Source organism: Stenella coeruleoalba (genome assembly GCF_951394435.1).
Source record: "Stenella coeruleoalba genome assembly, chromosome: 11".
Lineage (NCBI taxonomy): Eukaryota > Metazoa > Chordata > Mammalia > Artiodactyla > Delphinidae > Stenella > Stenella coeruleoalba.
In genome coordinates this window covers 61,032,084-61,059,913 of record NC_137157.1, presented here as the reverse complement: position 1 = coordinate 61,059,913, position 27,830 = coordinate 61,032,084, and the positions used below count along the sequence as shown (strand labels likewise).

The following is a 27,830-nucleotide window of genomic DNA, read 5'->3' as shown; positions in this document are numbered from 1 at the left end:
GAAAGGTCAGTCCAAGGCCAGCCCTGCCCACTGCGTCTCTGGGAGAAAAGGAGGAAGAAGTCCTTCCATATGTCCCCATAACTCAGATTAGTACCCAGGCTTACAGAAAGCACTCCAACAGGTGACCCAGTTTCATCTCCCCAGCAATGCTTGGCAGGCCAGGCATCCCTGCCGCCTCATCGTGCAGAGCTGTGGGATTGGCACTTGGATCTTCTGCCTCTAAATGCAGCCCTCAGCCCAGGCTTCCTCCTGTTGATTGGAGTCTTTCTTTTTAAAAAATAAATTTGTTTTATTTTATTTATTTTTATTTTTGGCTGCGGTGTGTCTTTGTTGTTGCACACAGGCTTTCTCTAGTTGCGGCGAGCAGGGGCTACTCTTTGTTGCAGTGTGCGGGCTTCTCACTGCAGTGGCTTCTCTTGTTGTGGAGCACGGGCTCTAGGTGCGCGGGCTTCAGTAGTTGTGGCACGCAGGTTCTAGAGTGCAGGCTCAGTAGTTGTGGCGCACGGGCTTAGTTGCTCCGCGGCATGTGGGATCTTCCCGGACCAGGGATTGAACCCGTGTCCCTTGCGTTGGCAGGCGGATTCTTAACCACTGCGCCACCAGGGAAGCCCCGATTGGAGTCTTAGTTCCTGAGTCAAGCTCTGAGGTTCTGGGGGAAGCTGGGAGGAGCTGGGGCTGGGAGAGGGGGGGATGAGCCGGGGTGGGGATGGACCAGGGAGGGGTAGGGAAGGGAAGGTGGGGTGAGGAGAGACGGAGCAGGGTGCAGGACTGGAGTTCCCCCCGCCATGGCCTGGGCTGCTGGATGGAGCAGGACCGACCAGTGGGAGTCTGACGACCTCAGCTCCTCTCTGAGGTGGCCTGTTGCCTCCTGAGTGGGCAGACAGCGCTGCGCGAGATTGGGGCCTAACCAGTGTTTTGTAGCGGGTGATTCCTCTCTGTGGGGTTTATCTTCCTGGGTCACTGTTCCGCACTCTGAACTTAGCAGGGTAATAGCAGCCTGGACTGGGGCTCCTGCCTGCCCGCTGGCCCCAGAGTCCTGCAAACAGATGGCGGCAGATGAGGGAGAGGAAGGTAGGATCAGTCAGGAGCGCACGCCTGCTGCCCCATCCCAGGTCACTGCAGGTGTGTGTGTCCGTAGCCGTGTGGGGTGGCTGCCCTCCAGGCAGGGCCTCACAGCTGCCCAGATCCCGGGACCCTCACAGACCCCCGTACCTCCTCCCATTCCTGCCTGAGCCCCCAGAGACCCACCCCCTCTCTAGCCTCTGAGATGCCTTACTCAGCTTTCTCCTGCAACTTGCTCCTTTTCCTCTATCCTCAGGAAGCCCAAAAGGGAGAGGGCAGCGCTGCTGGCCCAGGACACCCCCCGCCCCCAGCGTGAGGCACAGAGCTTCCCATTCATGTGGCTTTCTAAATCGTCACGACCACCCATGTGGCAGGAGCTATTTCTAGATTACAGTTGAAGATGCTGGGGCTCTGGGGGGTTAAAGGACTTATCCAAGGTCTCCCAGTGTGGTAGACAGAATAATGGGCCCCCCAAATGTCTTGGACGCCCCAAATGTCTATGTCCTAACCCCCAGAGCCTGTGATTATGTTACCTTCCATGGCCACAGACTTTGCCGACGTGAATAAATTAAGCCTCTTGAGACGGAGAGGTTACTCTGAATGATCACACTGGGCCCAATGTAATCACAAGGGTCCTTTAAATGTGGGAGAGGGTGTCAGGAGAGTGATGCTGTGAGAGAGACTCCTGTTGCTTTGAAGACGGAAGGGGACCAAGGAAGGTGGGTGGCCTCTAGAATCTGGAAAAGGTGGGGAAGTGATCTTCCTCTAGTACCTTCAGAAGGAGCGCAGCCCTGCTAGCACCTTGATTTTAGCCTGTGGAGACCCATTTTGGACTTCTGATCTCCAAACCGTAAGACAATGAAATTGCATTATTTTAAGCCGCTAAGTTCATGGTTACAGCAGCAGCAGGAAACGAATACACCCAGAAGGTAGCAGAGCTTGGATCTGAACCTAGGACTCAGCTGGTGCCCTGCTCCCTTCCACCTGCTGGGGGGCTCAGAAAAGTGCTTAGAAACATACTTACAGTAGATCATTTCTTGGGGGTTCAAGTAAGGCAGGGCATGTGCTAGCCGTTAGGGCTGGGGGTGTGGAGGGGGTTACAGTGTTAAAACCAATGTGGTCCCCACCCTCAGGACACGCGTACCCTGCCTGCTTCTGCACTCTGCGTGGTTTCTCTGTCCCGGGTGCTGGTCCTTCGAAGCAGGGAGCGGGTGGGATGGGAGGGGGTGTCTGAAGTCTGTCTCCTTTGGGGCCCTTGGAGGTCTGTGTGTCCATCTCAAGTCAGGGGGCGATACCTGTGTGTCTGGGTACCCGGTTGTGGAAGGATCCAGGGACCCTGCCCTTCAGATGTGGGTGGAGGGGCATTCCAGATCCTGTGGGCCCTTCTGGGCAGTGCGTTTGTTCAGGCCCTTTGTGAGTGTGTGTGTGTGTGAACATGTGAGTGGGCAAGTGTGTGAGTGCGTGAACGTGTACTGGGGCAGTGTGGGCCTGCTTTCTCCTCGGCGTGTGTGCACAGGTGAGTGAGCGAGTGTGTGTGAGCTGCGCTGGGGGAGGGGCGGCTCCCTGCACCTCGCCAGCGTTGCCTCACCCGTGTGACACAGCCACTAATGACTGTTTGCCATTGTCCGTGTGGCAGTGGCATCGCCTGCATTAATGACAGTCTCTCCTGCCTAATGACCTGGCTTCTGCCCCATCATTCAAGGGCCACAGGAGCACTGAGTCCATGGCCAGAGAGATGTTGTCGAGCTCAGAGCATTTCCCGCTGGGGTGTCAGTGGGGGTGGGGAGGAGCATAAGTCCCACCCTCCCCCACAGTCCTCCAGGGTGCCCACTGGGCTGGGAATTTCAACTGGCTGATGTCATTCCTGGGCAGGAAGACCCAGGTCTGGGCCCTGCCCTCTGTCTCTTTCCCTCGGCAGGGCAGCTGCTGCCTGGACCCAACATTGCTTCCTGCTGCCCCTCCCCACAAGGTGCCCTTGACCCACATTAGCTCCCATAGACAGGAGTCTGCCTTCCTGTCCCTCCTCACCTCTGCCAATGAAGAGAGCCTCTCTGAGCAAGCCTGTCTGTGCCCTGTCTGAGCAGCTGGTCTGGAGCTGCCCCTGGGGAGTCGAGGGGGGTTCTGGGGCAGCCCAGGAGTTTGCAGCATCCAGGGCAAGCTACCCTCTGGAGTCTCACTGCTGAAGCCTCATTGGCTGACTGTACCAAACTGTCTTTTATGATTGAAATGAAGTTAAAAGAGCCTTCTGGACTCAGAAGGAGATGCTGGGGAGGGGCTGCTGCTCCCTTTCTGTGAGCCCTTAGCAATTTGTTCATATTCCATCCTACTGATGCTTCCCACTCACAGGTCTGCCTCCTCCTGCCATAAGTTTACCTAGATAAGCAGATAAACTTAGTCCTCTGCTCGTTTCAGTAGGGACTCACGAAAGAGTTTCTGGGTTAATGAATGCATCCCTGGAACTAGCTGTGTGACTTTGAGGTGACTTGCAGCATCCTCCTCTGCAAAAGGTGGTACTTCCCTCAGCCTGATTTACACATGTCAATTCCGTTTTACCGTTGTGCCCATTTTACAGGTAAGGAAATCAAGGTCCAGAGCACTGAAAGAAGCCCTCACAATTAGTGTAGATTCAATCCCACGTCAGCCTCTCCCTACATCCTACTGCAGTGGCTGAGGGACCCCAGTGTGTTGGCGGGGACACTGCATTAGTTCTCAGCCGAGTTCCAGAGGCCGGGAAGAGGGAACCTGATCTGGGAAGGGTTCGCAGTGTTCCAAAGTGAGAAGCTTCCCTTGAGGAAGAGCTGACCTAGTCTAGATACTCCCCGGAGATTCCTGCTGGGATACAGCCTTATTGTTGGTAACCAAGGCAAGAACTTGGTCATGGGGAGAAGCTGCTCATTGTTGGGAGTTTCATCACTGAGACTGCTTGATTGTCAAAATTGCAGGAGGAGATGTGACTTAGATTTCAGAGTCTTTCTTGGCACTCCTTAAGGGCAGAAACTAATCCTCTAGCAAAACGGGCTGGATTAATACGGGGACCCCCAGCTAGTGACGACCATGAGATATATAGCTTTAAAAAAATTTTTTAATTTATTTATTTTTGGCTGCCTTGGGTCTTCGTTGCTGCGCGCGGGCTTTCTCTGGTGGCGGCGAGCGGGGGCGACTCTTTGTTGCGATGCGACTCTTTGTTGCGATGCACGGGCTTCTCATCGCGGTGGCTTCTCTTGTTGCGGAGCACGGGCTCTAGGCGCACCGGCTTCAGTAGTTGTGGCACACGGGCTTAGTTGCTCTGTGGCACGTGGGATCTTCTCAGACCAGGGATCGAACCCGTGTCCCCTGTATTGGCAGGCGGATTCTTAACCACTGCACTACCAGGGAAGTCTCAAGATACATAGCTCTATGAGAACATTTGCAAGGCAGCACGTAAACGCGGGCAACTGAATACACGGAAAACTTTGGACCTAAGTCACTAGGGAACTGGGAATAAGTTGTGGTAAGAGCTGGGTGGGGTTGTCCAGGAAAGGCTTCCCGGAGCGGGGGGGTGTGGACCAGTTGAAAAAGGACAAGGCCTTCCTGGAGTAGGGGCAGACAGGGGGAACAGCAGGCACCTAGCATCCTAGTGACGTCATCATTCTGGAGCCAGCCTGTCCCCAGGAGCCATGCCTCAGAGCGCTGGCTCAGTGACCTGGTACCCCGGGAATTTGCCCCACCTCCTGGGTGGGGATTGATCTGACACACATCTGCCCAGCCCAATTGGAGCCACTTGGAAATGACATAGAAATGTGGTGCGGGCTCAAGCCAGTTCCTCCTCTCCAGGAAGTTTGGCTGAGTTTCGGCCTGTGGACCGTCCAGGTGGCTTTTCTTGGGACGTCTGGGGAGAGAGATGAGGGAGGAGTGTGGGGCCTCTGGGAGACTGAGGGAGATTCTGAGAAGTGGAGGGAGGATGCTCATAAGGCCTCCTGCCTCCTTCTCAGGGGCCAGGGCGCCGACAGTGATGATGATGACGGCAGACCTGCAGTCAGTCCGTCTCCATGCGTGGCTGCTTCGGGCCTGGGCCTGGGCTTGGGGCGGCGGAGAGAAACCTCAGATTCACAGAGCTCCTGAATGGGAGGGACCCTTAGTCTACCCACTTCCTATACAGAGAGGGACCTGGAAGGCCAGGAGTTGGGAGGGGAGGATAGATTCTGTGGGTGGGGGAGAGGGTGGGATAGACCCAGGATTTGAGGAAAACCACTGCTGTGGTTTCCGAGGCGTTCACTGCAGGGTGACCGGCACATCCCAGGCTGCGGTCCAAGGTGGGAACAGCAGACGTGCCTCGGGCAGTAGTGCTGGGCAGTGGTTGAGGAGGGAGAGGGGCAAATCCCGGGTGGCGCCCTGTAGGAGGGTCAGCCAGGAAGCAGGGCTGAGCAGGTAGAAGGGGTACGACTGGCTAGGGCTCCCTGCTGGGGAGAGGGAGGCATGCAGAGGAAGGCTGGCTGAGGTGAGAGTGCAATGGGGAGCAGACAGAGCACCCCGAGGGACAGAGCTGTCCGCCCAAACTGAGGGATTCACCTTCGAATCAAGAGGCAAATGGAGCCTCTGATGGCCCAGCAGGGCTCTGACTGCAGTCCTCAGACGCAGATGACTCTTCACTCTGAGGCCTGGGGTTTCCACCAGGTGTCCCCGTGCTGAGTCCAAGAGTGGCATTTTATCCAACTAGAGCCGCGTGGAGGGGTCTCTTGACCCCAGAGGTGGATATCGTGGTGGGTGGAGGGGAGTTCTTGTGGGGGGGCCTCCTCGGGATGAAGAGTTGAGGATCAATACTCAGGAGAGCCTTGGGACTAGGGTTGACACCTCTGGGGACAGCCTGACCAGGACAGAGGCATCTATTTAGGGATTCATAGTGACTTTTAGCTGGCATTTAGATGCGTGCCTGTGGCACCCTCAAGAACGGCAATATCTGGCCATCCGTCTCCCGCCCACAAGCTCTCCATGCTTCGAAATGGTAGCATCCTGTTCAGGGCCAGCGATTTGGAGCAGAGAGAAGCCGAAAGAGATGCAAATGGAGAGACTGACCCTTGGGGAGGAAGAGGGAGTCTCTCTTCCCCTTTTCTGTTGTCCTTTGGGGGTGGGTGGGCAATCGGGGGGCCTGGGGAGAGGAGCCGAGATGGGGCGTCACTAGCCAAAGGTGGCATCTGGAGGCTGGAGGGACCTCGCGTCTCAGCCCCGTGGAGACGGCTCTGTTGTTGTCCCTTGAGGCCTTCCCGCCTTCTTGTCCTTGGGCTCTGTGCCCAACCCCTGCTGCCAGCGCCTGCTCCCTGAGCCAGCGCCTGGCAAACGCAGCTATGAGATCATGGGGCGGGGTACGTTGGCAGGCGCCCCCATCTCCGTCGGAGCCATGACAGTTGCTTGGTGGAGCCCTGGGCCCCGTGCCTGCGCAACCTCCCTCCTGGCCTCATCCCCTTCCAGGAAGGTGACTCCTCTGGCCACCCAGTGTAGCCTCATCCAGTTGGGTCTCCTGACTCCAACAGAGGTGGCACACTGACTCATACCATGGCATGAGGGCTTGAGGCTAGACTTCAAGAAGGACTTCCTACTCAGGAGATGGGATAGTGGGATAATTAAGGACACATATTCCTCACTTAGGACTCACTCTGCGTCCTGGTAGTCTCAAGCTCTTTGATACATCTTGAGGGTCCAGTGGGGCTGGCCACTGGAGGACCAGGTGGGCTCCCAAGGGCTCACTCATCCCCTAGTTTAGTGTTCAGTGGTGAATAAGACAGGGTTCTTGAGGGCAAGAGATGGAGATCAAAGAGGCAGGAAAGATAAGAGGTGAGCCCACGTGCCAGAGGGTGGAGGTCAGCCGCGCAGAGGTGGGTGGGCCTGGTTGTTTGCCACCTCTTGAGTCAGAAAGGAAGCCGGCGCATCGGAACTGCAGCAAGAGGGACCGAGGTGAGACAGCGAGACCTTCTGGCTTTCAGGGCTGTGTGTCACTGGCACACGAAGGGCGTGTTCTCTGGGGAGGGAGGGCACTTTGAAGGCTCAGTGTGGAGGTGAGGGGGATGGATGATCTGATCTGGGGGTCTTTGTGCAGGAGTTTCTGTGTGTGTGCATGCGTGTGTGCATGCGTGTGCACACATATGTGTGTCCACAGTCTCTAGTGGTACATTTTCTGCCCCAGCTCTCCAGTGCATCTGTGTTTTTGTACCACAGAGACCCAAGGGAGAACAACCTCTCTGCTGATGGTCCGGAATGTACTCTATATTTGGGTGCAATGCTGACTTGATTGGGGACCATTCTGTTCCCCAAATGTCCTCCAGTTGGACAGACCACTTATTCTAGTCCTGACACCCTCACCTTACCCCTCAGGATGTTTTCTCTTCCCCTTCTTCAGGGACCCCCGTTCCCTTCCCCTTCCCTGAGGAGGCGCTGGGGCCTGGGCTTTTAGCTTGTGCTGGACATGTCCTGGACCTTCCCCCATGAGCCCACAATTCCACCTCGACTCATTCATCCCTGTGTTCCAGCTTCCATAGGACTGGACCCACCGCAGGGAGTCCACATGTACAGCACGGATGTGTGGAAAAGAAGGATGCATGGGCCATCCTCGGTGTGTAACTGGGGCCAACCCTCAGTGTGCCCTGTCATGTGCCATGTTGACGACTGGCCCCTGTCTGCTCTTGGTTTCCAAGCCTGTGCCCCATGTCAATGGGTCTGGGATCAGATCCTATGTTTTAAGGCCCAGTGGAAACACACACAGTCAGAATCCTAAGATGTCAGGGCCAGGTGGGACCCTAGAGACCATCAAGGCTCATCTATCCTTCATTTGCAGACAAGGCATCCCCCAGAGAGGGAAAGGACTTGCTCAAGGTCACACAGTAATTTGGAGGACACTGCAGGCCTCCCCATGACACGGCCCTCTCCACCATGTACATTGCCTCCCTAATTTTGACCAGCCTTTCTCTCTCTGTCTCTTTTTTCTCTTGTCTGTAGTTTTCTTAGAATTTCCCCTCTCAAGCTCACCCATCCAGACCCTGCCATTCCTGAAGGCCTAGCCTGGTCCTCCACTCTGGAACCAACCCGATTACTCTCCCCTACCTTCTTCTGCGCCACTGGCAGAATGTCCTACTAATTCCCCTTCCCGGATTGTCTGTAATACAAATGAATGCTTTATTACTTGATGCTCTAATGACCTGGGTTCCAACCAGGCTCGATTGCTTCCTGACTGTGTAACCTTGGGCTAGTTACTTAACATTCTTAATCCTCCGTCTTCTCACCTGTAAAACGGGGGCAGATGTTAGAGCCTGAGCGAACAGCGAAGCTCAGAGGGCTCAACTGGGAACATGGCAAGATTGCCATCCGAAGCGTAGTGGGTGTGGGTGGGGTGACGGCAGAAGGCAGTCAGGGGCCAGATCGTGGGGCACCTCAGCAGGGGGAGGTTCTGCTCTTGGCAGTGGGGAGCCCTTGAGGCCTCTTTGGAAGGGAAGTAACCAATCCCCACCTGGAGTTTGGAGTGGCTGTGAGATGGAGTGGAGAGGGCACGGGTTTTGGAATCGGCAGGTCTGGGTTTACGTTTCAGCTCTTGCACTGGTGAGCTGTACGATGCCACACAGATTGCTAGATCTCTCTGCGCTTCCTCTTTCAGTCTGTAAAATAAGAATGATATCTTCTCCATAGATGTAATGGGAGGATTACATCTATAAATTGCTCAGCTTGGAGTCTTGCCCTTAGTAAGCGCTCAATGAGGAGTAGCCGTGATGACCGTTGTGGCCGCCATCATCCACCAGCTCGTGTCCACCTGCTGCCTGGTCTGGCTTTGTCCCTGGGTCTGTCTGGCCCCCGGGTTACAGGATCATTCCTCACTTTCCAGCTCGGAAGATGCCCAAGGGCAGGGTCACATGCATGGCCTCCCTGCTCTAGTTGCTCCGGGAATTGAAGGAGCTGGGAAAGCCGCTGAGGAGGGAGATGCACTTGGGGGCCTCTGGTGGCTCCTCAGAGGCCTCAGAGACCCGCAGGCAGGCGGAGGGTGGTGGTGGTGTCTCAGGCCCTCCCGGCCACCCATTACCCTTGTCGAGTCTGAGGGGATTAAGGTGAGCAGGGAGCTGTGTGTCAGCAAGATGTGCATCTGCCGTCCTCGAGCCAACTCTCCCGAGGATGGCGCTTGGGGCCCCAGGCGCTGCAGTGGCTCTTGCCGCGTGTGAACCCCATGAATGGTGGTGTGGGGCTGCTTGGGGTGAGACAGAAGCTAAGCCCGGTAGGCGGAGCCAGGACCTGAAAGCAGGGTGGTGGTGGGGAGCAGACAGGGGCCTGGGTGTTGGGGGGAGTGGGTGGAGATGAGGCCAGAGAAGTTCGCAAGGGTGTTGAATGCCAGGCTGAGGAGTGAACACTGTCTCAAGGTGAGGGGGGAGCCATTGAAGGGTTTTAAGCAGGGGAGAGACGTAGGCAGACGCAGGGGCTGCAGCGCTATGGGAATGGGGGAGGATGGAGGGGTCTGACTTCGGCTTTCCGGAGGAGGGAGGGAGGAGGGAGTGATGGGGGATGGTGTGCTCCTGGGGAGGGGGAGGGAGTGGGATGGGTGTAGAGTGGGGTGTGGGTCTGGAGCGGGGAGTTGAGGTGTGTCCCACACAGGTGGGAGGGGTGGGGTACAGGAGTAGGGGTTGAGTTGGGGCTCCGCTGGAGGGGGAAGGCTGAGCCGTAGGGCTGAAACTGGAGGAAGAGCAGGCCAGGATGGCTCAGCCTCCTCCTGCCTTTCGATCTCAATTGCTGGTCTGCTCCACAGGCCCGCAGACAAGACAGGCCACCTCTCTGAACTTCAATATTTTCATCTGTACCTTTCTCCCTGTCACTTGGGGTATCCAACCAATAAGCAGTCACTGTTCCTCCGTCTGGGCCTGCGTTCTGGGGCACAGAAGTTGGGAGAGGCAGAACCTGTGGCAAATGGCCCAAGGGGGGCTCTAGGCATGATGTGAAGCTCTTGGAGCGCTCTCGGAGGGACTGGAGGGACAGGGGTTCTGGGAGTGCGTCCAGGGTGAAGAGCTGGTGGACAAGATGCCGGGTCCGAGGCCTCCTTTGCTCCTCTGTAATCTGAGCTGCTCTCTCAGAACCTTCCAGCTTACCAGGCTCACCACCTACCCTGTGAGAAATGGACGGAGCCCTCCAGGGTTGGGAGGACAGGGAATATGGGGTGACAGCTTAGGCATAGAGGGGCGAGAACCTGGAACTTGCCCAGCTCGGAAAGTCTGCAAATCTCGGCATTTTTATGGCTCGACTTCTTACTCCACAGAGCCCTGAGCGGGAGGCAGTAGGCCTCCCTGCAGCCGGCAGGAGGGATTCCAGCTCTGTCTCAGGGTTCCCAGCTTTCTCCACACCCTAGGGGAGCAGCTGGGTGAGTCGGGTTGAGAGGTGATCACACCCCAGGGCCCCCTCCTGGGGCACCTGCCACCTGGGTCTTGTTGGAAGTCATCCTCACACGGGTGTCAGGCAGGTGGCAGGTTAGGGCTGGCCAAGGCACTGGGGCAGAGTACACCCCCTAGGGGATTGCTGATGGTGGGGCAGGGTGGAGGGTGGTCTAGGAGACAGAAAGCGCCACCCCCTTCCTGGTCCTGGAAGAGGTGCTCTCAGCCTCGTCGCTGTCTCAGATGCCCTCTTTCCCTTCTCACCTCTCACGTGTCTCCCTAACTCCTCCCTCTAGTTTTCCCCTCCCCTCCCCTCCCCCTCCCCTCCCCCCGCCCCCCCGCCGGCACCATCCTTTCAATCTCCTTCCATTTCTCTCTTCTTCTGCCCCCAGTCCTTCCCTGTCTCCTGTTTCCCTCCAGGACCTCCTGGTCTTCCTTTTCGCATCTGCTCCTTATTCCCCGCGGTTCTCTTCCACTCACTTGCCCCCATTCAGATTCCCCTCTTGGAATCCCTGCCCACCTCGGTGGGAGGTCACCCCACACACTGCGGGGAGTTCAGGGCTGTCTTCTCTCCAGAATGTCCCTCTCCTTCTGAAGAGTCCTCCTGGGATGACTGTGCCTGAGGCGGGCTCTGCAGCTGAGCTGGGGCTGCGGACTGGGCAGCGGCCCCTGGAGGTGAGGCTGGGGATTGCGGCTTCGTACTGGCTTCGACTCCCTGCTGGCTCACATTCTCACCCCAGGCATTCTGAAAATCACACTTGTTTGTGTAGGGTGTACCTGAGTGTATGAAGGTGTGTGGAGACTTGGGCGAGTGTGTCTGGTGTGGGTGTGTGATTGGAGTGTGTCTAGGTCTGTGTAGATTGCATACACGGGTGTGCGTGTGTGGGAATGGAATGCGGGCTCCCGCAGACTGTTGCCCGTGTGTAAGCCCCTTGTATACTGGCGCGTGTGCACACTCCAGAGCACGTGTGACAATGGAAAGACACATGTTTCTGTGGGTACCTGGAGGAGCTTGAGGGCTCTGACAGGTAGGAGCTCATCTGTGCCTGAGGACACCTGTGAGCATGGGAGTAGCATGAGGACGCCTGTGTGTGTGCGTGTGTGTGTGTGTGTGTGTGTGTATGTGTGTGTGTGTGTGTGTGTGTGTATGTGTGTGTGTGTGTGTGTGTGTGGCTGTGAGCCCGTGCACGGGGCTGCTGACAGTGTGCACCTGTGTGTCCAAGGTGGGCTGGCTGCCTGTGAGGTAGGTTTGTGGGTACGTGTTATCACTGCAGTGTGGAGGACAGGAGATCCCCAGAAGGGTGACTCTTTGGATCTGTAGTACCATAGACACACGTGAGCATCAAGGAGGGCGAGGGGGAAGCTGTCTTTGTGTACCTGTGGAGCAACTCCTCCTAGGCCAGTGGTGGGGCTGGGCTGAAAGGGGAAGTAGTAATTTATAAGCTTTTAAAGAAATGCCTCCACCCCAGTTGGGCCCCAGTCATAGTGAGTCCCACGCATCACTCAGGCCTGACATCACCCAGGCACCTGAAACCACAGGAATGAGAAGAGACCGCCTCCCCGACCTGCCCACCCGCCGCAGGCTGAGGCCTGGGACAGCAAGCACATTTCCTGCTCTGAAGCACTTACTGGGTGCAGGGGTCCACTGCCCAGCTGATGCCCCAGTCCCAACCAGAGATCCCTCCCCGGGCACCGAGGCAGCATGCTGACAGGGAGTGGGATACCTGTGGGACACCTTGGTGGACCTGGGGTCCAGGAACCCCTTTCCCAGCCAAGCCAGGCTCCTCCAGGAGAGCTGGGCGGGCTTCCTACAGGCTGCTCTCAGGGACTGAGTGGCCATGAAGCAGGGGCCTGGAAGCCCTCAATAAATACTGGCTGGAGGAATGAATGAACAAATGGTGGTTCCCAGGGGTGGTGCTGGCTGGCTCCAGGGAGCCTCCCAAGGGTAAGTGCATGGCTGGTAAGTGCACAATCTTTTCTGAATCTCACTTTCCTCCTTTCTAGGAATGACCCCACAGAGTCATGCCAATGAAATGTGGCAGTGTGCCTGGGGACTGGTCCCTGGCCCCTTTTGGGTACTCAGGAAGCGATAGGTGTCTCCTCCCTGAGAGCTGACACCTGCTCTGAGCCCCTTCCACAGCTACCCCTGGACCAGCTATCGTGGAGCCGCAGTAATCCTCAGGTTCCCATTCTGGAAGCATGAGTCAAACCCAAGTCCTGGAGGAGGGAGGTCACACTGGGGTCAGTTGGTGGACCCAGGCGGGAGCAGGCACATGTCTGGCTGCTACCTTATCATAATGCGATGCCCGTTGCCAGTAACTGGATCTCAGGAGCTGGAAAGGCAGACCCCTGGGGCTGAAGTGAGTTCCCCCGGGTCTGTGGGCTGAAGGTGTTGTTGATACGGGCTTTGTGATATGTAGGTGCTTTTCAGATAGAACAGGCTGAAAAGGAGCCAGCCAAGCCCTAGAAGGCTTTGCTTTCATAGCTGCTGCTGCTGGGGGTGTGGCCTCTGGTCCTGGGGCTGGGCCCGGCCTGGGGGTGGCCTTATCTCTATCAGAGCTCCTGAATCCAGCTTGTGACGTCCAGAGCCCTGTCTCGGTTCCCCGAGAGCCTCTCTTCTTCATCTAGATATCAGTGATCTCCAATGAAGACCCAGATGAACTTTCTCTAGGCTTTGGTGAATATCTGAGATGTGGAAATTCCTACTTTGAACTCTCTCTCCTATACCCGTGACTCTGGGCAGGGGGTCTGCCCTTCCCTGTCTCTGTAAAATTTGACCGTTCAGCACAATGGACAGTGCCCATGTGTTGGGTGAGCTTAGGTGGAGATGAGCATCTCTCTTTTTTTTTTTTTTTGCTGTACGCGGGCCTCTCACTGCTGCGGCCTCTCCCGTTGCGGAGCACAGGCTCCGGATGCGCAGGCTCAGCGGCCATGGCTCACGGGCCCAGCCGCTCTGCGGCATGTGGGATCTTCCCGGACCGGGGCACGAACCCGTGTCCCCTGCATCGGCAGGCAGACTCCCAACCACTGCGCCACCAGGGAAGCCCGAGATGAGCGTCTCTTGCAACATTCAATATATATATATTTTTTTCTTACTTAATTATGGTTTTAGCGTAGTATATAGCACAATATGGGCAGCCCTTTTTCAGTCCATTCAACAAGTCAGCACCATCCATGTCCAGTCCAAATAGTTCCTGAAGAGTGGGCTTTCATCCTTGGTACCACCTTACGAGTTGTTCTTGCTTTGCAATAGCTGCAAAGAAGCAAAAAAGCTGGTACCTCCGCCTTGTCTGTGAGTACAAATGCTGGTACTCTGCTGCAACCACGGAGGCCAATTAAAATAATACTGTAACACACAAGAGTGATACATCCAGTTCCCAGGTTCCAGATAAGAGCAGCCATGCCCATATAGGAGGGGATCACCCATCCCCATTGGTTAAGGTCTTCGGTTTGTTGCCCTCAGAGTAGAATAAAACACTGTGTTCCCACGGACAAGGAACTCCACAAGAACCCGTGGTCTACTTTTGGACACGGACTTTAAGGACCACACGTGCCAGGCACTTCTAGAAACAGGACTGGCCTACGGCGGTCACACTTGGAGAAGCTTCTGTTTTGGCAGCACAAACGAAAAACTTCTTAGTGTATTCTGGTTTTAGTCTCCTCTCTTGAGTGAAGCAGCCAGCGACTGCCAAGGTCCACAAGCCCTCAATCTAATGCTCAGCGTTAATTCTCTCCATGGTCTTCTTACAGCCAGGCTACAATTTTCCCTTCCCATCCAGCGATGGCATCGTCATCGTGGAAAGCCTCCTCCTTGACACTGCCAAACTCGGGATCCAGTGCTTTGATGTGATACCGATGATTTCCCTCCCGGTCAACAGCTGCTTTAAAATCCTTCAGTGTCACCTCCCCCAACCTCTTCGGTATATTGACCATGAAGGGCGTAAGTGGTCGGTCAGTGAAATAGAGCACCTTCGTGGAGGCGCTGCTGACAACTGGAGAGCTCTGTGAGTGAGGCAGCTTTGAATGCGGGGGCCAGGACTCCCGGTATTCACCACCTGCTTGAGTTCTGGGTGACTTGCCCCGAACCCTTCTGTCCTGTTTCCTCTGGGTCTCCATGGCGCGTGGGCGCTCCATGAGGCTGGAGATGCCCTGCTCCAAGCTGTCGATGGTGTGGTGCTGAGGGTCGTGGCCACTGTTGTGTAGGCTGCGGAGGGCAACCCGAACGAGCTGCAGGTCGCTGCTCCCTCTGTGAGCGACGGAAGCAGAGCCTTTTCCTGCCACTGGAAGGAGAAAACCGTTGCTTTGAGGGCTGTGACTGCTGCAGTGGGTCACCTCCTCTGCCTCTCTTCATACAGTGAGTCAAAAGCATGTCTTTGTGTTCCAGCTCCCGCTTCAGATCCACCTGCTGGTAAATGGCCTCAGAGAGTTTCCGAAGTGCTTCCTCCAGCTTGGCCTGGTACTGCTTCAGGAGGCGGTCCTTCTGCCCCAGTTCTTTTTTATATTCTCCCGAGAGCCGATTCCTCTCGTCTAGCTTCCTCTGCAGATCCACGTTCTGGTTGTGTAGCTCATCTTCTTCCACATTTGCCCTCAGCAGTTCTTGTCTGAGCTGAAGGACGGACGTGTCCCGCTGAGTCAGCCTCTGCTGCAAGGCATCCTTTACCCCCTGTAAGTTTCTGGCTTCTTGTTTATACTTCAGCAGCTCCTTCTTTAGGTCCTGATTCTCCTCCATACTCTGATCCAGACGACTTTGGATTGTAATCAGTTGTTCCTCGGGATTGACTCCTGGTTCACAGAGGGCCAAGGGCCTCTCCCGTTCATCTTCGGGTAAGGATCCGTTGAGCAGTAAGGCCTGTAATCCTGATATCATTCTCCTGGCTTCCTCCATTTCTTTTTCCAAATGTTCTTGTTGTTCCAACAGCTGTTCTTCCCATGAAGTCTCCAGATAGGGCCGGGGGCTGCCTGGTCTCCAGTCCCGGGATAATGAAGAGTCTGTCTCCTCTGTTTTGTTCTCTATTCCTTCAGAGGGAATAATCACGAAATCTGCCTTCTCCTCCGACTGGGTTACAATGGAGTCGCTCTTTGCACTGTGGATAGGACTGGGGGAAGTCAGGCATTTGACTTGCGTCCCTCCCATGGTCCCCCTCGTGGCTCCGGCTTCAGCAAGTCGGCTTCCCGGGGTGAAGTGCGAGGCTGAAAGTCACAGCGCTCCCCAATTCGGGCATGTCTCCCCGCGCTGAGGCCCGAAGAACGACTCCACGGGCAGGCCAACTACCAGAGCCGCTCGCCCCGGTTCCGAGAGGGAGGAGGGAGGACAGAGAAGCAGGCATCTCGGCCCCAGGGACGGGGATGCTCCCAGCTCTGAGGCGCGCTGTCCTGGCAACTCAGACACCGCAGCAGCCCGGCCTCGGCGGAAGCCGCCTCCCCTCGCAGGCTGCGGTCCCCGGCAGCGGCATCGTGGTCTCCGTGGCCGCGCGGCTCCGGTCGTGCCCACAGGCGCAGGCATTTAAACCCATCTCCAACCTACCGGAGAAAACCAACATTCAATATTTTAACTACACTATGCACATCCCCCGTGCCTGGCTTCTTATCGCTAGGAGCCATTGCTTCTTTGAAGCTGGGAACTTACTGGTTTCTAAGGGCATGTAACTATGGCTTACCCATCTCTCAGTAACTAAACACACTCCAGACATTTACATACAACACGTGATTTGGGACGAGCTGCCTCAGAGAGCCTTTGCAGGTGGAAAAATGGAGGGAAGTTGTGTGGCGATGGGACTTATCTCTGCCACCTAGACATGCAATAAAAAGTCCATTAAATCTCTCTCTCTCTCTCTCTCTCTCTCTCTCTCTCTCACACACACACACACACACACACAGAGAGAGAGAGAGAGAGAGAGAAACAAAGCATTCACTGAGCACTGGCTGTGGCCCAGCCCTTATTAGGGACTGGGAAAGAGTGGATAAAACAGTGCCACTTGAGGCTGACTTTGCACAGCTCTTGCCTATAGCAGCTCATATTCAAACAGAGGAGATATGCATCGACAAACATTTATTTCTTTTCCATTCTTGGAATTTGCAGAACTCTCTCAGGGAAAACACTAAACCTATTAAAATATGCAAAAAATGAAGCAGCAACTTTGCTGGGTAGCAAAAAACCCAAACCTCACAATCCCTCAGTGACTGGAGGCTGGGACACCTGCTTCAAAGGCAGCCCTTTCCTGGTTCCCCTGTCTACTGCACCAGCAGGGTCCTGCCCACTGCTGCTGGGGACACAACACTGGGGAATGGCATAGAGGTCCAAGGACAACAAAGTTTGGTGACTTTTTATGGATTAAATATATATTTATTGGGACTTCCCTGGTGGTGCAGTGGTTAAGAATCCGCCTGTCAATGCAGGGGACACAGGTTCAAGCCCTGGTGTGGGACAATCCCACATGCCACAGAGCAACGAAGCCCGTGCGCCACAACTACTGAGCCTGCGCTCTAGAGCCTGCGAGTCACAGCTACTGAGCCCGTGTGCTACAACTACTGAAGTCCATGCGCCTAGAGCCCGTGCTCCACAAAAAGAGAAGCCACAGCAATGAGAAGCCCACACACTGCAATGAAGAGTAGCCCCTGCTCACCGCAACTAGAGAAAGCCCGCATGCAGCAACGAAGACCCGATGCAGCCAAAAATAAATAATAAATAAAATAAATAAAATTGAAAAAAAAAAGCACTTTGTGGAAAGACATTTTCAAAAGACATCATTAAGTAAATGAAAAGTCAAGTCAGCCTGGTAGAAAATATTCATAGTTTATATATTTGACAATGGACTTGAATGTAGCATACAGAAAGAACACTTACAACTTGGTAAGAAGACAAATAGCCCACTTTAAAAATGGGTAGATTATTTGATCATACACATCACAGAATAAGATGCATGAATGGCTGGTAAACACATGAAAATATGCTTAATGTTATTAATTATTAGGGAAATCAAATTAAAACCACAGTGAGATCCACCAAACCGCCATTAGAATTATTGATAATATCAAGTATTAGTGAGTGTGTGGAGCAACTAGAATGCTCATCTGTTGCTGGTAGAAAAGTAAAATTGCATAACCACTTTGGAAAATCACATTGCAGTTTCTTATAAAGTTAAACATATATTTACTTATGACCCGGCAACTCCACTTCTAGGTATTTATTTACCCAAGAGAAATGAAAATGTATGCCCATAAAAACTACATGTAGAAGAGCTTTCATATCAGGTATTCAATATAGCCCCAAATGGGAAAGAACTCAAATGTCCATAAAAGGCATGGATTATGCTCTATTCATGTGATGGGGTGCTACTCAGCGATAAAAAGAAATGAAGGCTTACCCATGCAACAGCATGGATGAATCTCAAAAAATTTATGTTGAGCAAAAAAGCTAGACACTAAAGAGTACTTACTGTATAATTCTATTTATATGAAATTCTAGAAGAGACATCTATTCTGTAGTGACAGAAAAGAGATGAGTGTCTGCTTGGGGACTAGGGTTGTGGGCATTGATTATAACGAGGCACGAGGAGATCCTTTGCGGGTAACGGGTATGTTCTAGATCTTTATTTTGGTGGTGGCTACCCGAGTGTATACCTTTATCAAAACAGATCCAACTGTACGCTTAAAATGGATGCATTTTATTGTATGCAAATTGTACTTCAATAAAATTGATTTAAAAAATCTAGAAGATTGGTTGAAATCTATTTATGAGCCATTGGACCTTGGAATCCCCTCCCCTCCTCAGAACAGCCAGACACTGTTCCTCCCCACCTCCACAGAGGACTTCAGTTTTATTCTCTGGAGTTGATTAAACAGAGGGTCTTTATAACAAGGCACAGTGGGGCATAGACACCTGACTGAAAAGATGGTGAATGAAGTAAAGTTTACAAGCAAGTGCTGAGACCCCCAGCCCTCTTCTCTCATTTGGTTTCCAGAATGATAGAAGTCAGACTTACAGATTCCAGGAAGGGGTTTGGAAGATTTTTCTGACCAGCTGCAAAGGAAAGACCCAAAACACTGTTACTGGAATCTCTCCATGTGAATAGCTTAGCTAGCTCACTCTACAGAGAGCTTAGCATTGACCTGCTTCATGCATGCTCATGGAGCTGTTAGTGCTGCCTCTGGAAATGTGAGTAATCAGTCACGGACCGATAGTCATCTGAGAAGAGCCTCCAACATAAAAACTGAAGCTCAGAAAACAAACAGGAAAAAAAATCTGGAGGAAGCAGAGACTAACTAGGGAGATGAAAATATTAAAAATAAAAATCTCCCTTTTATTAATATTTTCAAAGAAAAAGAGAAGATAGATTATTCTTGAAACAAGAACAGGATACAATAAAAAAATGCCTAGTTAGAAAAAAAAAATCAGCCCTTGGAAATATAAAAACTATGATAGCAGAAATGAAAACTTGTGTAAATTATTTTGAAAAGAATATGAAGGAAGTCTAGAAAATAGAGAAAAAGGGTAAAGATAAGGGAAATAGGACATCAAAGATAAGAAAGTTAGGGAACCAGTTCAAAGAGGTCCAGCATTTAAGTAAGAAGAGTCCCAGAAAGAGAGAACAAGGAAAATATAAGGGGAGGAAAGAAAAAGAAAGAATCCCAGAAAAACTTCCAGAACTGAAGGACATAAGTTTGCAGGTTGAAATGGACCACTAAATCTCCAACAGATAACAAATCATTTTACTGGGAACAGAGAAGACTCTACAAACTTACAGAGAGGAGAAAAAAGTTTCATATACAGAATCTAGAATCAGAATGACTTCAAACTCGTCAGCAGTAATATTAGCAGCCAGAAGACAATGAAAACCGTAAAAATTTTGAGGGAAAACATTTTCCAACTCAGAATTCTATAGCTGTACAAACTATGAATTAGTTTGAGCCCGTGTCCCCTGCATCGGCAGGCGGACTCTCAACCACTGCGCCACCAGGGAAGCCCTCAATTACTTTTGAGTATAAAGAATATTCAGACATGCATTTTATCAACACATTTACCTCACCTTTCTCAGAAAGCTGGAGGATATGCTCTATCAAAACTAAGGGGTAAACTAAGAAAGAGGAAGAGATAGAATGCAGGAAACAGGGATTCAAGTGCAAGAGAGAAAATAAGGGGTCCATCCATCTTTCGATCTATCTATATCTGGGGCATACTGGGAAAATGGTGGCTGAAGTGGGGAAGGGAGACTTTCTTTTTCCCATTGTCCTGCTGGGATACTCAACCAATAGGATGAAAAGCTAACCAGCTAGGGCTTGCCTGGTGGCACAGTGGTTGAGAGTCCGCCTGCCGATGCAGGGGACACGGGTTCGTGCCCCGGTCCGGGAAGATCCCACCTGCCACGGAGCGGCTGGGCCTGTGAGCGATGGCCGCTGAGCCTGCGCGTCCGGAGCCTGTGCTCCGCAATGGGAGAGGCCACAGCAGTGAGAGGCCCGCGTACGGGGGGGAAAAAAAAAAAAAAAAAAGTTAACCAGCTAATGAGTGGTTGGGGGAAGTTTGGTTTCTTGCTGGACCCCAGAGGAGATACATCAGAAGCTTTGAGTTCTTTGAGTTCTTAGAACACTAGACCCTGGTGAAATTTCAGAACTTAAAAAAAAAAAAAAAAAAAAAAGAGTGAACATCCTAAAAACGCCCAGACATAAAACAATCAACAACAAAAACAGGCTATCTGAAAGGAAAGAGAATTATACTGGCACTGAAGTTATCATCTGCAACTTGGAAAGCCCGAGGGCCATGGAAAAGACTCACAGCTTCCAGGGGGAAGGAATCTTGGCCAAAATATTGTTAAAGTATTCGGGTAGGAGGCAGACATTTTCAGATCTGCAAGATCCGTGAACCATTTCTCAGGAACCTATTCAAGAAGGTAGTTAAGACAAATGAAAATTAAATTTGAATGAAAACAGAGACATCTCAAGATAAAAGAAGACCAAAAGCCTATCAAGCAGTGGAGAGCAATAAATCTAGTAAAATCTATAGCAAGTAAACGGATGATGATAAACTGACTTTTAACTATGTTATAAATTAGAAAAGATCTTTGAAATAGAAGACAAGGGGAAAAATCCTTAGCGGAACGTTGAAATTAAAATGACAGATTATTTCAACCAACCCCAGGAGATGGGATGGAGAGATGATGGTGTTGAGAGGAAAGAGGGGATGAGGATTTGGAAATAAAAAACAAAATAGGTGGAGGGTGTCACATGACTATATACTTTTGGTATGTCGATGGGGAAGTACTGGTTCAAATATAACTTGAAATCCGAAAGTAATTATTAGTAAACTTGAGATAGACAGAAAAACTGCCAAACACCAGAGAGGAGAAACATGAATTAAAAGAAGAAACAACCATAAGGACACCCACTAACATAGTGACTAACAGAGACAGGTAAGGGGACTGGGATTTAAGGAAGTGAAGGGAGAACTTTCATTTTTCCCTCTATGTTCTTCTTGAATTTTTGAATTCTTTTAAACAGGTAAGACACATTGATTAATTGCCTTTATAATTAAAGACAATGACGTAAGGAACTCTGAAAAGTTAACAGAGGTCAAAGATGCAAGGTGATACCATCTGCAATGTCGTTGGAGAACTGCTCTGCCCTGACTCTCCCTTTCTTTCCCAGCATAGTTGTTCATTTTCTACAAATGATTAATGCCTGTTGCTTGAGGAAAGGGCTAGAGAATGGTATGTAGATAACTCCTGAGGCCCCAAGGTGAAAAATGAAGAATATATGCTATAAATGAAGGTGGCTATCCGTGCACTTAACGCGTTCTCATTTGTTGCAGAAGGGAGACGCCCTGGCAGCCCTCCGGGAGATTCAGTGTTCTCATCGTTAGAAAATTGGAGTCTGTGATGGGACTTAGGTGACCCCAGGTTGGAGCCACTAGAGGGATGGCTTGGTGAGATCTCTGGCCTAGGTCTTCTTAACCTAGAAGTTAGGGCACCTGGATTTTTGTTGTGTCTCTACCATTTTTATGAGCCATCTGTCTTTGTGCGAGTCATTTAACCTCTCTGAGGCTCATTTCTCACCCCGGAAAGACAGTGCTGCTACAGAGTCAGCATTCTTTAAATGTTTGTTGAATAGATCAATGATCAAAGGAATGAATGAAGTGGCTTGTCTAAGGCCCATGGGAGCCGTACCTGAAGCCCACAGGCGTCTATGCAGCCCGATGCTCTAGCGGCTTAACACGCAGTGAAGGTGGTCTCTCCCTACTCACGCCCCGCACTCACCGGCCTCCACACTCTGCACACGTCCTGGAGGATCTGCTCCTGGTTCTTCACGGAGCACAGGACCAGTGTGCAGACCACCACATCCACGGAGTCGTCGGCCACCTGGTGCAGGTCCTCCCCGGCAGCCACCAGGAAGGGCTCAAACTGCAGGTGTCGGTTCTCAGCAATGCTCTTGATCAAGAACTTCTCAAAGTTGGGGTTGGGATCAATACAGGTCACCGGCATCCAGGCGGGTAGAACTTGAAGTTGGGCCCTGTGCCGCAGCCCAGCTCCAGCAGGGAGACCTTCCCGGAGGGGCCTGCGAACTCCTGTAGATTGCTGAAGAGCTCCTGCTTCTTGCTCGCCATCTGTTCGTTGTACATCACAGTAAACCTTGCCAAGAAGTAGGGGAGCGATTTTTTGCATATCCGGTTCCGCAAGCCCAGGAAGTCCAGCAGGTACATGGGAAATACCAGGATGCAGACGGAAAGAAAGAGAGGGTGGGTGAGGACTGCCAGGGGCAGCGTGCAGGAAAGAGAGCCATGGGGACGGGGGATGGAGGAATGGGAGCGGGGTGGGGGGTGGCGCCGCCCCCTCGGGGAATGGAACACCCTGTAAGCCCCCCAGTAGCACCGAGTCGTCAAATGAAGGACACATCAAGGGGAGTGCTGTCTCAAGTCTCAACCTCCTTGGGCTCCTACCAGAAAAGACACGGTAGGAACCGCCACGGGCAGGTGCTCCAACTCCCGCTTACTGAGCCCTTAAGTACATTTTCCACATTATCTTCTTCAATGCTTGAAAGGACTCATGAGACAGACACTCTTAATCCCCCACTTTACAGAAGGAGAAACTGAGTCTCACAGAAGGTAGCTGCAAGGTCGTGTAGCTGGGAAGCGCAGCGAGTCAGAGTCCCCACCTTTCACCTGGAGCTGCCTGGTTTCCTTGGAGACTGCTGATCTCCTTTAGGGAGAGTCACTGTCACGCGGACTGAGATCAGAGAAAGTGCGTGCATAGGATGATTGGGTAGAGCATTTGGTGAGAAGAGCCCCACAGAATGTTCTGGAAGCAGAAATAGCCATTCTCTTAGAGTCTAGAAACGTCTCTGAACTAGCCTGCTCTGCCCACACCTTGGAATATCTAGATCCTTGTCCACCCTTAGCTGATTCCTGCCATAGACGAGGGCGTTTGTCCTCTACGCCAGGGCTGGATACCGCGCAGCCCACTCTTAAATCCATCTTCCACCTCCACCCGCCTCGCTCCCTTAATTAGCTCCGCCCCCCTCTCATACTTAACATCTCTCTTTGCGGCCCTTCTCCTTCTCCTCTGCCAATCTGCCTGCTCAAGTCTCTTATCCTACAATAATCCTTTCCTTGAGTTTTCTTTCCTTTCAAGCTAATTTCCCGTCTCGCTTCCTCTTACTGCCAGGCTCCGTTAGAAACTGTGTTCAGCACTCACAGTTTCCGCGTCCTTACCTCATTCAGACCTCAGCCCACTGACATTCGGCTTCTACCCCTACAGCGCCAATGAACGTGCATGCAGACAAACGGAAGGCCGTCAGAGGGAGGGGAGGGACAGGGGAGAAGGAGAGGGTGACTGTACTAGGGAGTGGTGGCCACGGAATGGAAGCCTGTATCTGAGGAGGTGCGGGACGCTGGCATCCAGGGCGCAGGTGGAGAGACAATCTGTCCTCAGAGCCTGGAGGCAGAGAGAAAAGATGGGTGGGAGGTAAGTTCAGGTGGGGGAAAGAAGGTAAGAGAGTTCCTTTTGTTTGTTTGTTTGTTTTTTTACATCTTTATTGGAGTATAATTGCTTTACAATGTGTGTTAGTTTCTGCTTTATAACAAAGTGAATCAGTTATACATATACATATGTTCCCATATCGCCTCCCTCTTGCATCTCCTTCCCTCCCACCCTCCCTATCCCACCCCTCTAGGTGGTCACAAAGCACCGAGCTGATCTCCCTGTGCTATGCGGCTGCTTCCCACTAGCTATCTATTTTACGTTTGGTAGTGTATATATGTCCATGCCACTCTCTCGCTTTGTCACAGCTTACCCTTCCCCCCCCCCCACATCCTCAAGTCCATTCTCTAATAGGTCTGTGTCTTTATTCCCGTATATATGGTAAGAGAGTTTTTAACCAGAGGGCTTTGATTTTCTCAGTGAAGAAGAAGGCTATGATCTATTGCTGAGAACGAGGGTGTAGGGTACAGGGTTAGCGATAGGAAGAGAGTAAAGAAACTTTGCAGCAGCAACCAGGGGGACTGGGAGAAATTGCTGACCGAAGGCAGAGAGAAGCCTTTAGTAGCAAAGAGGATGCAGGTGAGCCTGGGGACTGTGAGTCAGTGGTGACACCGGATCTTGAAGATATGGTTTTCTTCACGAGGCATTGCTGTTTAGAGCAGAGAAGGTCAGCATTTAGGCTAAACAGGGCTGGGGGTCTATCCAGGTGTAGGAGACTGAAGGGTAGGGGCCAGAGAAGGAGGGGTACAAGGAGTCCAAGCTGGAAAGAAAGTGTGAAGGAGGGTAGGGGGGTTAGAAAATGGAATGATTGGGTTCAGGACTGGACGAGCTGGTGTGGCTGAAGAACCCAACGGCTGAAAGTGAGAGAGTTTTGAATGGTACCGTGGTGTGAGATCAGAGTTTGAAACTTCAGAGACGAACCAGTTTAGGGTCTAGAGAGGGGACAAGGGCAGAGACAAGAGAAAAAGGATGAACGTGAAAGTCACTGGAACTGAGGAGCTAAGGAATGATCAGGCTAAGATGCTGAGTGGGTCACGTGCCTGGAGATGAGGGTGCCAGGGTGAAGAGGATCACACAGGACCAGGTGCCAGAGTCCCTGGTGAGAGTGAGGGAGTGGCCAGGGTATTAGGAGGTGACTGTGGGGCCCGCAGGGACCAGCCACAGGGGAGGGGATGGACGTGGTATAGCATGAGCCTCCTGGGACATTTTAAAAATTACAGTGATTTTGTACAATCAATATACAATGGTAAAATTTCAATCAGTATATAAAGGCTTTTTTTTTCAATAGATAGCATTCCTCTGAATGTATGTAGCCCAATGCATTGAATCACATCCCACTGATGGGCATTTATGCTGTTTCCTGTTTTTCTCTAGTATAAAATAATGGAGGTACAGACCACATGTATGTGTGCACTTTTGGTGAGAACATCTGTAGGATAAGCTCCTGGCAGTGAATGTACTTGATCAAGGACAAGTGTATTCATTTTATTTGTTTTGTTTATTGAGGTAAAGGCAAATGTCTTTAATTTTGATAGCTACTGCCAACTTGCCCTCTAACGAAGGTGCGCCAATAGATGACCCCGCGCACAAAGGACAGAACGCTCTGTTACCCGCACTTTCCAGCACTGTTAGCAAACTAGTCTTTGATAATCTGACAGGTGCACATGGCTTTTTATTGCTATTCTGTGGCATTTCTTTAATTTGAATGGAGTATTTTTTTTCATATTTACTATTTGATTTTGTTTCTTTCTTTTCTTTTTTAATAAGTTACCTAGTAGTTCAAACTGCCAAGGTTCAAATCCGGCTTTTCTACGTACTAGCTGTGTGACCACGGGCCATTTCCTTAAATTCGTTGTGTTTCAATTTCTTCTTAAAATGAGATAATAACATACACTATGCGAAGTGCTTAGAACAGGGCCAGGCACATGCTAGGTAAGTACTCTATAAGCATTGGCTGATAATATCCACGTCTGTTGCCCACTTTTCTGCTGCGTTGTCTTTTCCTTATGGATTTGTCTCTTCTGGAAAGCCTGTTGGCTGTCATATATGTGTTTTGGCATTTGACTTTATTTTTTTTTAATTTTTTTGCGGTACGCAGGCCTCTCACTGCTGTGGCCTCTCCCATTGCGGAGCACAGGCTCCGGACGCGCAGGCTCAGCGGCCATGGCTCACGGGCCCAGCCGCTCCGTGGCATGTGGGATCATCCCGGACCGGGGCACGAACCCGTGTCCCCTGCATCGGCAGGCGGACTCTCAACCACTGTGCCACCAGGGAAGCCCCCTTGACTTTATTTTTAAGATATTACATTCCATGAGAAAATATTACATGGCTTTTGTTATGATTGCAATCATTGGAATTCCAAGACAATGAAAACACATTATGCCTTAAATATTTTATACTTTAGGAATTTGAGGAGGTGTTTTGAGGGGTTGGACAATGAGTAATGGAGCCAGAAAGAATGTCTCCCCCACCTCTCCAGAGAGGACCAGCCACTTCCAGCTTTGAGGGCTGCAGGACCGTGGTATCTGGACAGGTTTAGTGACACCAAGCAGGGCTGCGGAACTTGGGCTCCCTGTTTGTTCACAGCTGGGTCCAGAGGTGCAGGGGAGGCCAGGCGGGCAGTGGGAGGACAAGTGATGTGCACGGCGGGTTGTGTGTGTGTGTGTGTGTGTGTCTGTGTGTCTGTGTGTCTGTGTGACAGAACGCTACAGAGATGGAAGCGAGCCTCTGGATTACGGAAGGACAACTGCGAAAGGCTTTGGAAATGAATTCATCTCAAGATTATGCCTGGAATCTCCTAACAGGGTGTCTGTGAGGCCAGCAGAGGCATGGGCTGGTGGGAGACTGGGTTTAGATGAACCAATGGACGGGGCAGTCTTGTGGGGCAGGAATTTGATCTTCGGCCTCTTGGTGTTGACACTCCTCGTGAAGCCCTCCAGAGGGCGTTTCTGTGGGCAGCCTGGCACCCAGTGGGCTCATGGCGTTGGCCTAGGAATGGAGAGACAGGAAGAGACTGGTGAGGGCTGGAGCCACCAGGAACGCTTGGGGGAGGGGATGGGGAGGTGATGGGCGGATCCTGGGTGGGTCTGGAATGGGGAAATGTGGCCGGAGGCGAGGCTGCATCCTGGGCCTGAAAAGCCCACAGACCATTTCCCCTTTGTAGTGTCCTCCCAGCTCCCTCTCCCCACGAACCTGAGGATTTCGTCTCTGGTGAAGAAGCTGTGGCCCAGGGTGGGGCAGCGACTTATTCAGGGTCACCAACATTGCCCTGCCAGAGTTCCCAGGCCAGGCTCTAGGGAAGCAATGGGGTGGCGGGGAAGGGAGGGATTCCTGGCATGGGCAGGGCATAGCCTCCAGAGGGCAGATCCAGGTGGGGGGGGGCAGCTGTGGAACTTGGGTAGGTTTAGGGGGTGGAGGGCTAGGGGGCTGGGGTAGGAGGTAGTGGGGAAAAGAGGATGAGCGCTGAAGGGTAAGGACTTTGGAGTGTATGAGTGTGTGTGTGTGTGTGTGTGTGTGTGTGTGTGTGTGATGTGGTATATATGTGTGTATGTGTTCATGTGAGTGATGTGGTGTGTGTGTGTGTAAGTGATATGGTGTGTATGTGTATGAATGTGTGGGAGTGTTTATGTATGCATATATGTATGTGTGTATGTGTGTGATGTGGTGTGTGTGTGTGTCTCTCTTTCTCTCTCCCTCTCTCTCTCACACACACACACCCTGCAGCAGACACACTGAAAGGTCTCCTTGGGCATCCCTCAGCCTCTGGCCTGAGCTGTCCCAACACCAATATGGAGGAGAGGGAGGGGAAGGGGCCTGGGTCTCCACTGTGATCCCTGAGAAGGGGCTTCTGTGCGTTAGTCCTCCTTGTCTAACTGAAATGGAAACCAGGAAGGGCATTCCATCCCCAGCCTCCTCCACTCAAGCCCCAAGGGCTTGGTCTGAAGTGACAACCTGGCCAGCTCACTGGGCGGGACTAGAGGTGGACTAAGGGTGACAACGGTCCTGTCGGCTGCCTTTTCCAAAGGCTCCTCAGGCTGCCCCTCTAGCAGAGCTAACAGCGCATTTATCCCCATCTTGGGCTGGGTTTGAAACTGCTGGGAATTGTTTGGTGGTGGCTTCAGGTGGGGGAGATGACGAGAGCTGGGGACGTTTAAACAGGCAAGTGGCAGGGGTGGGGAATGGGGAGGAGCGTCTGAGGGCAAATACAAGCACGTTGCACAGACATTCGTACAAAGGCGTGGAAGCATGTATTCACAGACACACCTATCCCCCTGCCCCCCACCCGAACATAGAAGCCCACTTGTATAAGTACATTCACAAACATGCAGACACATATGTAAACACACATGTCTAGGGTGTGCACACAGCCAAGCCCAGGGCAGGTGCGTACACACAAAGGTGTACAGACATTCACACAAAGTGTCTCAAATACACA

At 52.2% G+C, this 27,830-nt stretch overlaps 2 protein-coding genes across 2 annotated transcripts; both read right to left on the bottom strand.

Moving 5' to 3' along the window:
- Positions 1–14,153: 14,153 nt before the first annotated feature.
- LOC307194716 (dixin-like) lies at positions 14,154–15,944 on the bottom strand (the record flags this gene model as incomplete). Its single annotated transcript, XM_079937988.1, is given in 3 exon segments — positions 14,154–14,174; positions 14,178–14,778; positions 14,780–15,944. Coding segments are annotated over 3 exon segments (1,407 nt in total). The 5' UTR covers positions 15,565–15,944.
- LOC307194400 (thiol S-methyltransferase TMT1A-like) lies at positions 15,699–27,468 on the bottom strand (the record flags this gene model as incomplete). Its single annotated transcript, XM_079937498.1, is given in 4 exon segments — positions 15,699–15,950; positions 21,677–21,894; positions 21,897–22,166; positions 27,360–27,468. Coding segments are annotated over 4 exon segments (849 nt in total).
- Positions 27,469–27,830: the final 362 nt, after the last annotated feature.